This window comes from Bos javanicus, chromosome 12 (assembly GCF_032452875.1).
Source record: "Bos javanicus breed banteng chromosome 12, ARS-OSU_banteng_1.0, whole genome shotgun sequence".
Taxonomy (NCBI): Eukaryota; Metazoa; Chordata; class Mammalia; order Artiodactyla; family Bovidae; genus Bos; species Bos javanicus.
The window spans coordinates 31,767,352-31,782,343 of record NC_083879.1 but is presented as its reverse complement, the minus strand read 5'-3'; the positions used below and the strand labels follow the sequence as shown (position 1 = coordinate 31,782,343).

The 14,992-nt window shown below is 41.9% G+C and overlaps 1 protein-coding gene across 6 annotated transcripts in view; it reads right to left on the bottom strand.

The window, feature by feature from the left end:
- The window catches only part of FLT1 (fms related receptor tyrosine kinase 1), a 205,240-nt gene that overhangs the window by 70,979 nt on the left and 119,269 nt on the right, over positions 1-14,992 (bottom strand). For 2 of the 6 annotated variants that reach the window (XM_061434869.1, XM_061434870.1), the window contains exon 14: positions 11,962-12,108. In XM_061434869.1, coding sequence (XP_061290853.1) covers positions 11,962-12,108 — 147 coding nt within the window. Of the gene's footprint in view, positions 1-7,883; positions 8,069-9,560; positions 10,368-10,397; positions 10,706-11,050; positions 11,330-11,961; positions 12,109-14,992 lie in introns of those variants that run through there. The other 4 variants (XM_061434873.1, XM_061434874.1, XM_061434872.1 and 1 more) reach the window with 4 other exon arrangements.

The window sequence follows — 14,992 nt, the reverse complement described above, 5'->3', positions numbered from 1 at the left end:
GCCATAGCCCCTTCCATGTGGTTGGAGGAATTTATACCGTAGGATACAGTCAACTAAAGTGGCCTTTCTGTGGGTAGTATAGTATAGTTCTATGACCATTTTCAGGCAGGAAATAGTATTGCATTGCACAAGGGGTTAACGGCAAGAAGGTATTTTTCCATCAGTAGAATAGCTAAATAACTTATGGGAACACATACCATATTATAGGGCATGACTGCTTAAAACATTAGGCAGATGATATGTACATAGAGAGATCTCCAGAATAAATTGTGATAAAAGCAAGTCATAAAACAAAACACAGAGTGTGAGCTCAACTCAGATTTATCTTAGAGATGTTGGCTTTTCCCAGATCACCCTACTATAACCCATTACCTTATTTTGTTCACCACAGCAGTCACTACCATCTGATTGCATGCTATGTGCTTATAGTTTTGTTAGATTTATTACCTGTACTTTCTCATTTGAATATAAATTCAAGGTCCCTGTTTTGTTTGCAGCACCTACTGTATTCCTGGTACAGGGCTGGCTCTCAGTGTATACTATGAATGAATCCCAGCTATCTTTTCCCCCATGAATATCTATGCCCCATATTTGCATGGGCTTCCCTGGTGGCTCAGTGGTAAAGAACCCGCCTGCCAATGCAGGAGACATAAGAGATGCAGGTTTGACCCCTGGGTCGGGAAGATCCCCTGGAGGAGGGCATGGCAACCCACTCCAGTATTCTTGCCTGAAGAATCCTATGGATACAGGAGCCTGGCAGGCTACAGTCCATGGGGTCACAAAGAGTCGGACACAACTAAAGCGACTTAGCACCCACGCATACATATTTGCATAAAGGCACATATATAAGTAAAGAAAAGGAAAAATCTGACAAAATACACATCAAACAGTTATCATGGGTTAATTCCCCCAAGAGACAATTTTATAGTGTATTCTATTTTGGTATTATGTGATCATTTACAATTTAAAAGTATTCATGTACTACTTATTTAGTTAAATAACAGTAATTTTTTATTACAAAAATAAAATGGTGTAGGTCTCTTTATTATCAGCAAAGAACCACTGAATGAAAGTTTAAAAGCTATATAGATCCAAATACTTGTACATTTGCAAAACTTTATGATACTGACTATGGATAGGATAATGAAGTATTTTTGAAGCAAGTAAAGCAGATTTATGCTTCCCTACAGCTTACAATTAAAAAAATTTTTTTTGGCCAGGCTGCACGGCCTATGGGATCTTAGTTCCCCAGCCAGGGATTGACCTGGCGTCCCCTATAGTGGAAGTCCAGAGTCTTAACCACTGGATCACAAGGGAAGTCCCCAAAATTTACAAATTTGGATTAAAGCAATAAAAGGACAACCAAAATTTATTCCCTCAGGAGACTGGTCCCTATGGAGGGCAGGGGAGAGAGAGAGAGAAGGGGTGTGTATGTGTGTGTGTGTGTGTGTGTTAGGGTTGGGGCATGACTTATAGTATGTTTTCTGTGTGTGAGTTTTCATGATAGTTGAATTATGACTGAGTTGAATGAGAAGGCTACTTATACTAATATACAATCTTATTGTGTAAGATGTCTTAGTAGCAGATTACGCAAAAATCAGGTTTTGATTGAGTGTGGGTGGAGGAGGAATGAACTTCCTTGATTTGGCGTTTTCAGCAGTGATTTCATCCTACTGAGCTCACAGATTAGATTATCCGAGAATGTATCTGTTGGCATATTTTCCTTAATTGTACTGGGTAGAGTGGTGACCCCCACTGCATCGCCGGGTGTCACTTTAGATCCTGGGTAAGCTGTTTCAAGTTCCTCCTTGGGGGAAGGAGGCGTTTCCATGCAAATACTGGACTTGTGAGGTAGAAAAGCCTCATCTCATTAGTTTGCCAAGAGCTGGAGGAGTAAACTTAAGGCAGGTAGTGTCTGAGTTTTCCTATATAATCACCTAGGCTTCCGCGTAAGCGGGAAAATGTGGATTGGGGAAGGAGACCCCCTTCTACTCCAGGAGCTCAGACCACAGCTCTTAGTTTTAGAGTTAGTGACCCTGGACAAGGTTCAGCCCCCTCCCGGTCTCTGGGAGAATCTGTCCTCCTCCACCCCCATCCATCTTTCTTTCTCTCTTCTTTGTTTTTCTTACTCCCCCTTCCTTTTTCTCTGCTACTGGTCTCTCAAACATCGCCTGCTCTTCAGACAAAACAAGCTGCCGGTTGTGGCCATGCTCAAAGTACAGTTCCTTGTGTCCCAAGAGGTCACAGAAAGAATCAAAAGAGGAGGTTAATTCACAGTGGGAAGGGAAGAGCTTTAATGGTATGAGGTTTCCGTTTGAGGTGCTGCAGAAGCTCTGAAATGAGACAGTGATGGTTGTACAAGCTTGTGAATATACTTACTGCCACTGAACTTGGCACTTTTAAAGGAAAAAGTAAAATTTTTGTTGCATGTACTTCACCACATTTTTTTTTTAAAGGGAGAGGTTGTTCTAAAGTGATGCTCACATTTGCAAGTTTTTTCCCATTTCTTACATTGCAAATTTTTCACTTGAACATTCAAGAGGGCTTCAAAAGAGGCACCCAACCAAAGGTAAACAGCTAGCAGGGGATTCTGGTTCACATGAGTGAGTCTGTGCCGGCTCGTGTGTGAGTGCTCCGCTGGGTCTTGCTGTGGCCGAGCGCTGTCAGGAGGCTTTACTGGTCTGAATGGGGCTGAGGATATGGGCTAGAAGAGGCATCCAAGTCATCTTTCTTGGGCCAAGCATTAGGATATGACACGATGCTAGGTATATACGAGAAAGAGCTAAATACGGTGGAACTCGAGGATAAAGAGAGAGATTTGAGGGTGTCAGGACTGAGTCTCCATAATAACTCCTGTTGATTTCCAGTTCAAAATGGGACTCTACTCACAGGTCATGTTACTTTTCTTGATGTAAACCCTACAGCTCCACTGCCATACATGTGTCAGTCTCACTGAAGCAGCCGAATGTTAGGTAATAATTAGCAGGAAGTGTTCTCCACTTTTTCATCAGCTTAGAGCTGTGGTTGGAGTTGGGCATCCTCTCTTCTCTAGGGTTTTCAGTTCTGGCTCTGGACTCTGGCAGTGCCAGCCAACCGTCTTCTCTGCTGTTACCCCCAACTCTACTCCTTTCACCTTCTAAATGCCAGTTTATCCTTAGGAAAGAGCTGAGCCTTAGTTCTCTGCCATGTTCAGTTCAGTTCAGTCGCTCAGTCGTGTCCAACTCTTTGCGACCCCATGAATGGCAGCACGCCAGGCCTCCCTGTCCATCACCAACTCCCGGAGTTCGCTCAAACTCACGTCCATCGAGTCGGTGATGCCATCCAGCCATCTCATCCTCTGTCGTCCCCTTCTCCTCCTGCCCCCAATCCCTCCCAGCATCAGAGTCTTTTCCAATGAGTCAACTCTTCGCATGAGGTGGCCAAAGTATTGGAGTTTCAGCCTCAGCATCAGTCCTTCCAATGAACACCTAGGACTGCTCTCCTTTAGGATGGACTGGTTGGATCTCCGTGCAGTCCAAGGGACTCTCAAGAGTCTTCTCCAACACCACAGTTCAAAAGCATCAATTCTTTGGCGCTCAGCTTTCTTCACAGTCCAACTCTCACATCCATACATGACTACTGGAAAAACCATAGCTTTGACTAGATGGACCTTTGTTGGCAAAGTAATATCTCTGCTTTTGAATATGCTATCTAGGTTGGTCATAACTTTCCTTTCAAGGAGTAAGCATCTTTTAATTTTATGGCTGCAATCACCATCTGCAGTAATTTTGGAGCCCCCAAAATTAAGTCTGACACTGTTTCCACTGTTTCCCCATCTATTTCCCATGAAGTGATGGGACCGGATGCCATGATCTTAGTTTTCTGAATGTTGAGCTTTAAGCCAACTTTTTCACTCTCCTCTTTCACTTTCATCAAGAGGCTTTTTAGTTCCTCTTCACTTTCTGCCATAAGGGTGGTGTCATCTGCATATCTGAAGTTATTGATATTTCTCCTGGCAATCTTAGGGATGTCCTTTAAGCTTATACTGTTGTCAGAGATACAACTAAACCAAACCCTGAGAAGATTCTGGCAGAAGAGTTCTTCTCAGAGAAGAGCTACTGGGGTGTCTGCTAATAGGGCTTGGCCCTTCTCTGTCTGGGTACCTGGATCCCCTTACCTTAGAGACACTGATGGAAGAGGAAGGGATGACATAAACGGCTGCTTCACTGATCACGTGAACTGACTGATTAGCTCAGGTCGGGTGACAGAGCCTACTCACTCCCCACTCACTGCCTTCCGTGTGCCTGGGCAGCGTGGCCTCATTTCTTTCCTGCAGTGTTTCTTAACCTATTTTGCACCATAAGGGTACATATCCACGAGGAAGAAAAGGCAATTACTCTGTAAGTTTTGTGGAAGGTTAATAGACATTTCTGAATTTTATTGTTCTAGGAAATCAAGCAAAAATAGCTTGAGAGTGACAGTTTATCATCCCCCGGCATCAGCATCCTTGTTCACCTTTCTCCTCTACTTTTCCTCAGCATCTCTCCCAGATCCATGAAAACCACTTTATGCTTCAGGTGTAATTCTGCCCCCTAGGTACTAGGACTAAGTCGGTCACCTTGATTTGAATAATCGCTTACCGGTACAGAGATTTGCATCAGTGACATAGTGATGATAGATGATTAGATAAATAACTCTAGTGACCAAGATCTCACTTAGGAAGGAATGTTGATCAGTGATTCCTCTTCCAGCCTCTGTCCATTCAAGATGGAATTTATTCTCCCTAAACTCTTAGTAACAAAGGTCCGTCTAGTCAAAGCTATCGTCTTTCCAGTAGTCATGTATGGATGTGAGAGCTGGACTATAAAGAAAGCTGAGAATAGAAGAATTGATGCTTTTGAACTGTGGTGTTGGAGAAGACTCTTGAGAGTCCCTTGGACTGCAAGGAGATCCAACCAGTCCATCCTAAAGGAAATCAGTCCTCAATATTCATTGCAAGGACTGATGCTGAAGCTGAAGCTCTAATACTTTGACACCTGATGTGAAGAACTGACTCATTTGAAAAGATCCTGATGATGCGAATGACTGAAGGTGGGAGGAGAAGAGGACGACAGAGGATGAGATGGTTGGATGGCATCACGGACTCAATGGACATGAGTTTGAGTTGGTGATGGACGGGGAAGTCTGGCATGCTGCAGTCAATGGGGTCACAAAGAGTGGGACATGACTGAGCGACTGAACTGAACTGAAACTCTTTGTGGTTCGAACCCTACTTCTTTAATCTTAAGATACTCTGAAAATGCCTTGCCGTCCTAGAGATTTTGATGATGGTTTCTCAGGCTTTACTAACAGCATCACAGGTTACTATCACCTTCTGTTCTCTGAAATATTTTTAGAGAAGAGTACTTTTGTCAGCAGTTCATGGCTCTTGTCAGGAACCCCACTTTCTCTGCACCCCCATTTGGGAGGTGGTTCTTGCTTACACCGGTGTAGCCCTAAGCTGGGCCTGCCTCCTGCCACCTCTGCTTTGCAAACCAACCTTGATTCCTCACTGTGTCACTCCGAAGCCCCAGGCCAGCAGCCCCTCTTCTTGTGCTTACTTGGCTGTCACAGCATGAAACATCTTAGAACCTCACTGGAGAATCTGGGAAGAGTGTGAGCTAGAAAGGGGACTTTCTGATCATTTGGGGTAACTGCCAGTCCCATCAGCAGGCAGGTGGAGGGGTCACTAGGACACTCTTGGGGAACCAGGAGTTCTCCAAGGTGACTTCGTAACGTTCCAAGTCTGGGCACAAACTCTAAATATGGTGGGCCTAGCAGAAAGAATGTTTCTTAAAGGAGCTTCCCTGTCTGTAGACTGCTAAGAATCGAACCACTGCCAACGAGAACGTGTCTCCAGCCTCGAGGTCTCTTGGTGATGTTCTGGTGCTGGTCCTGTCTCAGGACATTTTTCTTTCATGTTTGGTCCTTTATATTATACTCACTTTAGCAGCTCCATTCTTTGGTCACCTGTCCCTTCAAAGGAAATATGTCTCAAATCACCTGCTTTCAACACTGTGTACCCTACCATCCCTCCTAACTGTTCCCAGCTGCTTCCTGACTTGGGTCTAGTTCGGAGGTTCTCCAACCTTTATCACATATTTTCTCTTATTTCCTCTTTATCTCTCTTCCATTCTATGTATTCCACTAAAAATGGATGATTGAGAACCTGCTGTTTGCTCAGCATTAGGAATTAAAATGAAAATATTTTAATTAAAAGCACAAAGGATATATTTTTTTTCTAGTTATCTAACATATTAAAGATCTTTTAATCCTGTGATGGAGTCACATTTTCTACTCATTTCATTTAATAGTTTACCTTATTCCAGTTTTTAGACTCATTAACTCTGGTGCCTATCGACCTATGATAGTGAGTTAGGGCACACACGGTTGCTGCTTGAAGGAGTTGTAGTCACTCAAACACACACACTATTATGTCCGATGTGTGCTTATTCCGATTTTCATGTTCTCATTCAGCTCTGTATTCACAGAGCTTAGCAGAGCACCAGACACAAAGCAGTGCCTTAATGATGTTTATTACATGAGTAAAAAGACAATAAGGCTGATACAGAATAAATTGTGGACCTTTTGAGATTTAAAAGTAACTGGATTTTGGTTCAAAATAATTTTTAATTTTATATATGACACGTCCACTTAAAAAAAATGCTTTAAATGGTTTTAATATGCTTTGCATTAAAAATAAATTTTAAAAATTCAGTGAGGTTTTTAGGAAGCCTAAACTTTAAGAGTTGGAAATGAGAAAATCTTCCTTGTTTTCAATGCTGATTTATGCCCACAAGATCATTTAAAACTAGTGTCTGTCTATTCTCTTCTGAGTGATGGGAACTAGCGTTTAGCTCCACGTGGTATATCTGTATCCAGGGTCTGGGTGTCAGAGTTGCTCTTCTGGTTTAACGCTTGGTCTGCTACCCACTAACCCTACCACTTAGTCATTTCTCCCATGTTTCTGCTTCCTCATCCCTTAGCTCATCAAACAGGCATGACAATTTAGCAAACCCCATAGAACTGGTGGGAGGAGTAAGCAAAGCAATATTAGTAAGGGGCTTCAACGAGGACCGGGCGCCTAACAAGAGGGTGGCAAGTCAAAACAGATCTGGAAATGCGGCTGATAACGGCACCTGCCTCAGATGCCGGTCGACAGCCGTGGAGGGTAAATGAGACTTTTGTAAACTCTTAACAGCTCCTTGGGTATCTGGTGAGCACTCAGTACATTTTTATTATTATTTTTGATAAGGAAGGCCTATAAAGATAGCATATCTTCAAAGGTTTTAACCATCACACATGAAACCAGAGAACAGCTGAGTGACGCACTCTACGACGTGGCATGGGTTGTGAATAAACTCGGACTTCAGAGAGAAAGCAGCATGCTGTGTGCCCCAGGATGTGAAGGGGGGCTCTGGTGGCCAGAGGCCGGGGCAGTCTTCTAGGCTAGGGAGCCGGGGTCGGCCGTCGGGGGCTGTGGGGGTAGATGGAAGTTAGCAGGCTGGCTCGTGCTGTTGAGGCCCCGCAAAGCCTGTGATTGTGCTGGGTTGTGCAGCTGGTAGTGGGAAGCCCGCCCCATGGGCACCCCAGGGAGAGGGCCTCCTGCCCCCTGAAAACACACTTCCCTGGGCTGTCTGCTTAGGGAAGAAGTTACCCTCCCCTAAATTCTCTCACCAGCTATTTCATCCCCACTTGTCTAGAGCCTTAACTCTCTGTTGTTTTTGGAATCAAGTAAGTTGTCATTGAACAAAAAACAGTGATAATGGGCTGGATCCTGTTAGTGATCCAAAGTCACCGAAATGCTCTCGGTATATGAGTTCTTTTTGAGTTGCCAGGCTTGGTATAAAAAGAGGCATCTCAAGTGTCTAACGGAAGTACAGTTTATTCTCAGGTTACTAAAACTCAGTTGAGCTTTCAAAGGCTTAGGATATGATGGACTAGTTCTCAAGTCTTTTTCAGCCTGTGATCTTGATGTTTTTCGATATCAGCTTTCGAACAAACAGTGAGTCAAGGATGTTCACTCTGGTTATCAGTGATCTTCACTTATCTATACACATGGACAAAAGGGTCACAGTCATAAGAGTGTGTTGCACTGGCTGTTGAATTTGCTGTCTCAAATGGAAATCTTACATATGAAACTTTACAAACACCATATACATGTAAGCAAGAGATTATCCCCAGAAAAGTTAAGAAATTCCTCTCCAAAAAGCTATAGTAGTTTTAAAGTGTGAATAAAAGGAAGAGAGAGAGAAAATCGACAACGTAGTGTAGCCGAACTCAATAAATGCTAATAATAGCATATTGGGCTTCCCTGGTGACTCTGCACCAAAGCATTTGCCTGCAATGCAGGAGACCATCTATAATGCAGGAAACATGGGTTTGACCCCCAGGTTGGGAAGATCCCTTGGAGGAGGGCATAGCAACCCACTCCAGTACTCTTGCCTGGAGAATCCCATGGACAGAGGAGCCTGGCAGGCTATAGTCCATGGAGTCACAAAGAGTCAGACATGACTGAGTGACTAACCCACCACTCCAATAGCATATTAGAATGATATTTAGGAAAGATTTCATATAATTTATGTAAGACTGTTTATACTAATAGACATTCTTCTTTTGGCCCTCAGAAGATTAGAAACAGTTGTGAGGAATATATTTTTGTTAAGTTATTTGACTTTGGAGATGACATTAATTAACCCTCTGATACCATTCAAGAAATTCTGACAACTCATGGGCCAATTTCTGTATAAATGAGATGTGTGGGAAGGTAGTATTTACTAAGCCGTGATGTGGGTCAACTTAGTTATATTAACTCATTTAAACCATACTACATTCCTATGTGGTTGGTATTATCTCAATTTTATAAATAAGGAAAGAGAGGCTCAAAGAGTAAGTATAAGTGAGTTAATTTCCCAAATTCTCTGACCCAGGAGGTTCAAACCCTCTCAACACCTCTTAATATTTTCTGTTTGTAATAATTTCTTGTCTCTTCTCTAATCCCAGAATGGTTGTGGGCTTTCAAATTGGTTCAACTCTAATTCTTTAACCCACATCCAAAATACGAAAACTGAATTTAAGTCAAATTCACTACTTTCAAAGAATCATCCAACATCTCATCACATTTCATAAAATATGGAATATATTTTGTGATCAAGTCACTTTGGGGAACACAGAACTTGAAACCACAATGCTACCGGATTTCTTCAGTATAGGACTTCTTTGGGTCCTTAATAAAATACTAATGTGAACTCCGAATCTCTAAGGAGAACCTATACAGACATTGCTTCTCAAGTTGCTTGCTTATTCACATATTTATTCATCCTTTTATTTTGTTAGAATACTGCAAGGGATGAATTTTTTCTGAAACTATCCTTTTTCTTTTTTTTTTTTTAATTTCTTTTTAATTGGAGGATAATTGCTTTACAATATTGTGTTGGTTTCTGCCCTCTATCAACATGTATCAGTCATAGGTACATGTATGTCCCTTCCCTCTTAAACTTCCCTCCCACCTCCCAGCCCATCCCACCCCTCCAGGTTGTCACAGAGCACCAGATTTGAGATCACTGTGTCATACAGCAAATTCCCACTGGTTAATCTAGTTTTACACATGGTAATGTAAATGTGAAACTATCCTTCTCAGTAGCACGTCACTTTGCCTCTTTGCACCTACATTTTCTATTCTCCAAATGGAACTCAAGACAGTCCGAAAGTCCCTTTAGCTTTAAAAATTCTATGATAAAGCCTCTCTCCCGACCACCCAAAGTCTAGGCATTTGTGCTACCAAGTGAGCTTCCTAAGGATAGAATGAGATTTGTTGAAAACCACTCCATTCATTCATTCATGGAATATTTATGGATTGCCAACCACTGCGACAGGTTTGGAGGACAAAAAGACAAGATACAAATAACATGAAAGACACTGTCTTCAGGATGAGGGCATGATATGATACACATAGAGGAAGACAGCATGATACAGTTCAGGAAGCGGACAGTAGCAATATGCGTGAATAATACAGACTCACGTGAACTGATGACGGCAAAATGGCTCAGTAAGAGAACAGAAATACTCCTGGATAATAAAGAAGGGATGGGTCAGTCTTCCATGAAGACACACCAGGCAGAGGGGACACAGGAGCAAACAAAGCATAGAGTTTGAAGCAGCGTAACACATGCCGTGATCTACAAGAGCGTGACAATTGCTAGAACGTAGAGTTCAAGGCAGGGGAGCATACAGCTGTATGGAGCAGGCAGGGACCACTGTGGAGGGCCTTCCTTGTCAGATGCTTGAACTTGGTCTTGCGATGGAGAGCCAGTGGAGGACTTGGAACAGAGATGTGACATTTTAGGCAACTGGGTGGCAAAAAGATGCAAAGAGAGAAGAGAGGTAGGGAGACCAGTTAGGAGACGCCTGCAAATGTCCAAGGAGTAGATAGTGAGCACCTGAATCAGGAGACTGACAAGAGGGAAGCAGAAACAGTTCATATTTTGTACAACCTGCTCAGCCTGATGGATCAGAGGAAGAGGGGGAAGAAGGTGGACCACCTTTGGTGTGGATGATGGATACGTGGTGTCTATACAAGAGGAGAAGAATCACGTGATGTGATCAGTTCTGGACCTGCTTGGTGTCTGGCCTCTCTACGATATTTGTAGATATCTTAAAATCGGTGACATTCTACCAGAACCTTTTTCTGTGCATCAAACACAAACATATTTCATTTTGAGTAGAGGATTCACATGGAAGGAGGATTCCACATTGCCAATATTTGAATTAGGTTGTTGGGATGTTGCAAATAAATGGCAAATTTATCTTTACTATAAATGTAATTACTAGTCAAAATTAGAATAAGTTCATTTTAGTTTTATTTAAGGGATTTCCCTGGCAGTCCAGTGGTTAAGACTCTGTACTTCCAATGCCAGGGTATTGGTTCGAGCTCTGGCTGGAAAGCTAAGATCACACAGGACTTGTGGCCAAAAAACCAAAACAAACAAAAAAAGAAACAGAAGGAACATTATAACAAATTCAATAAAGACAAAAAAAATGGTCCACATAAAAAAGTCTTTACAAATCTTATTTAACTAGGGAATCACGAGACATACAACAGATAATGTTTATACTTGTGAATTTAAGTCTAGTTTTTTTTTGTTGAAAGAAGATCAACATGGAGAAGGAAATGGCAACCCACTCCAGTATTCTTGCCTGGAAAAGTCCATGGACAGAGGAGCCTGGCAGGCTGCAGTCCATGGGGTTACATGACTGAGCATGTGTGCATGAGGGTGGAGGGTCACGGGTTGGTAGCAATAAACTGGTAGAACTAAAAAAAAAAAAAAGATCAACAAATGACCATCAGTTTAAATGGTTTGTTTTTTTTTTTATCAGTATTCCAAAATATAATTTTAAATATTTTTTAAACCAAATCATTGAAATCAGTATCAGTGAACTAAGGAGATTATAAATCTACTCTGAACTTAAACTATGCCAGGCATTCAAAGCTCTGTTTTACCTCAAACTGGAGGAACTAACTCCTCACTTTTCCCTGTTGTCCAGATGAACTGAAACATTTTCTGAGTGGCTCTTACTATTTTCTGAATGCACAATTTTTTATTTTTATTGTTTTTGGCAGCTTGTGGGATCTTAGCTCCCAGACCAGGGATCAAACCCAGGCCCCCAGGCAGTGAAAGCTGAGTCCTAACCACTCAACCACCAGGTAATGCCCTGAATGCCTGATTTAAAGCAGACTCTGGAAGGCTCTTTCTACGGGCTTAGTAATATGGTCTATATAAGAACTGACTTCAGTATCCTTCCCTGGAAGTGGCTTAACCATGAATCAGAGCTCAAATATGATTTTTGCAGTTCTATCAGCAGTTTTAGACTTCCTGGAAGAAAGTTATAGGGATTTTAAGAGGCTGAGGAGAAAGAGGAAATTCAACGAAAAAAGTCTCTTACCAGGTTCTTGCTGTATTTTGTGGTTGTTTTTAAACCAGGTTATCTGAGGCTCTGGGACACCATTAGCATGACAATCTAGAGTCGTCGAACTGCTGATGGCTACCGTGAGGTCACTGAGGTTTCGCAGGAGGTAGGGTGCTTCCTGATCTAGTGGATAAAGAAAGGGAATTGTTATTACTTGTAGGGCTCATTCTTTCATTATATATGCATATCGACACTGTGAAAATAGAAAAGCAGCAAAACTCAACTGTAAGTGTTCATTCATATTTTGTTCCCTCCATTTTTCCTCTGTGGTTAGCCTACCGCTTCCTCTTAAGTTACTGCAATAAACCGAAATCTGTTAGAACACCGAGGAAAATCAAGAACTCAGTTCTGTATTTTTAGATTTCAGCATCAAGGTTTTTGCCTGGCCAGCTAGTTTCCTTCCTTTCTTTGAGAGAAGCTTTTTTTCTAAAATTTACAGATTTTTGCATGATATTTTAGGAACTAAAAAGGAAACGGACATGATTTTGGATATGGCTGGTAGTGAATTTTTACATAGATGCAGGGAGGTACAGTGATGAGCTAACCGAATTTTGCATTTTTGTGTTTTATTCACAGGATAGTGATGAGCTAATCTAACTTTGCATTTTTGCATCTTACTAACACGGGAGGGCATGCTTGTGTCTCTCAGCAGTCAGTAACCTAAACTGTGAGGTAGCAGACCAAACAGGAGAATTTCTTGAACTTTGAAAACTTTTTATTAGGAGTGTTTCCTTCCTCCAATCCCTTCCCCAATGCAAACGACCAGAGGATTAATTCAAGAGACAGAGGCACAGATGCGTAGTTTTTGTACTATATAATAGCACAAATAATGTATTTTATATTACTTTCTCTTAAAACATACAAATATGATACAATACATTTTAATAAAATGCCAACCAATATAGTACAACAAAATGAATTTAATACATTAGGAGGCAATACATCACGACACTAAAATCCCACACAGAAACAGCAGTACCCCAAGGCCCCATGAGTACAGCGTCTCTATTTTAATGGAGTCAGTCCTGCTGATGTGTATACATTCTAGTTGGACAGGTGCTGGATTGGTAAGTCAAGCTTGCAAGATAGAAGGATAAAATTGGCTCCTATAATCTTTCCCACTCTCTCAAACCATCCTCCCCACCACTCGTTGCCCATCTGGGAAGATAAATCAAAAGAGTTCTGGCATCACTCACACATTCTGTGTGACTGGTTTCTGAGCTGACTCTGCCCATTTCTGATGTCCTCCTCTCACTGAACTAACACTGTGAAAGCAGCTTGTATGTGTGTGCGCTTAGTCGCTCAGTCATGTCCGACCCTCTGCAACCCTATGGACTGTAGCCTGCCAGGCTCCTCTGTCCACGGAATTCTCCAGGCTAGAATACTGGAGTGGGTTGCCATGCCCTCCTCCAGGGGATCTTCCCGACCCAGGGATTTGAAGGTCTCCCGAATTGTAGGCAGATTCCTTACTGTCTGAGCCACCAGAGAAGCCCAAGAATACTGGAGTAGGTAGCCTATCCCTTCTCCAGCGGATCTTCCTGACCCACCACGTTCTGAGAGATAACACCTTGCAATGAATGGCTTTGATTCCATGTCCCTGCAGGACTCTGCTGAGTCCCCACTCCTTTCTGTTTTTATTCCTGCAGGGAGACTCTCTGTATGAGCATTCGTTAGAGTAGTTGAGAAACCTCAGGTTAAAAAGTATGTTACTATATGACTCTGATAACATGTTGACATAGCATGACGTGGCAGGGTGGCTGTCTGTTAGAAGAAACAGATTTCTCATTCAGTTTGGATTTCCATAGCTTATCATTAGTCTTTTCTCATTTTATACAAAATGAAATCTGAAGGCAAAAAGAACTGAAGGAATGCTAATGTATCGACTCTTCAAATAGAGTGTGAAATGCATAACAGCAACCATCCTTTGACCTGTTTTAGTGTAGTTCCCCTAGTCTGCTGTGCAGACTCATTTTAATATTTCTGGGTTTACATTCTGTCTGCTCTGTCAAGTACCTTTTCCTAACTGAAAACGCAGCCATGTATCAAACTCTTCCACTTTGATAACTTTTACATGCTCGATCATTACAATTTTGACATTTTTACAGTCAGGACCCCAGACATATCAGTGAAACATGACAAGATAATAAAGAACAGTATCATATTACTATTTCACATATTTTACAGCCAAGTGTGACACATCTCATTTAAAACCCAGAACAGACCCAGTTCACTGGGTTACACTTGTAGTGGCTTCCTCTAGCACATTTACTATTTCCCAGGCACTAAATATGAAAAAGTAATCCATCATTGCCCATAGGTCTTATTATAAAAAGGAAGCCTGAATACACGGCCCGTCACACCCAGATTATTTTCATGGCTACAGACTGGAACCATCAACAGCACAGACAGCATTTGGCTTCCCTGACAGGTGTGTTTGAAAACAATGCTTATATGAAAGAGAACATTTTAACATAAACGTCACGCGCAGCTCCCCAAAGCCCTCTCTCAACTACACGAACATCAGACGAGAAGTAGCACAAGGACTGAAGAATGAACAGAGGAATGTCAGTTAAATACAGAGTTCATATCAACATGTCTGAAACATACAGTATGAGGATTTTTTCCTCTGTACCCATGTTTGAAAAAAAAAAGTTCTCCTAGGTGCAAAGTCTCATTTTTGGCAAGTTTCTAAATGGCCTAAATCAACCAAGGAATCTTTTTTTTTTTTAATCAATTCCCACTTTACAGTCATCTATTTCAGCATTTTTAAATAGAGAAAAGGTACATTGCACCCATATTTTTAAACCTGAGTTATTTGATGGAAATAGATAGCTGCTTTCCAAAACTTAATGAAAGGGAGAAGATCCCTTCAAATGGAGAAAACCAGGATGAAAAGAATATTTCTGCTGGTTATCAGTAGTCAAAGATAGCACCCCACCAGGTCCTTTTCCTTCTCAGCATCTGTGCCCCAGAGATCTGCTGGGTCCCATAAATAAGTGGTTTCTCT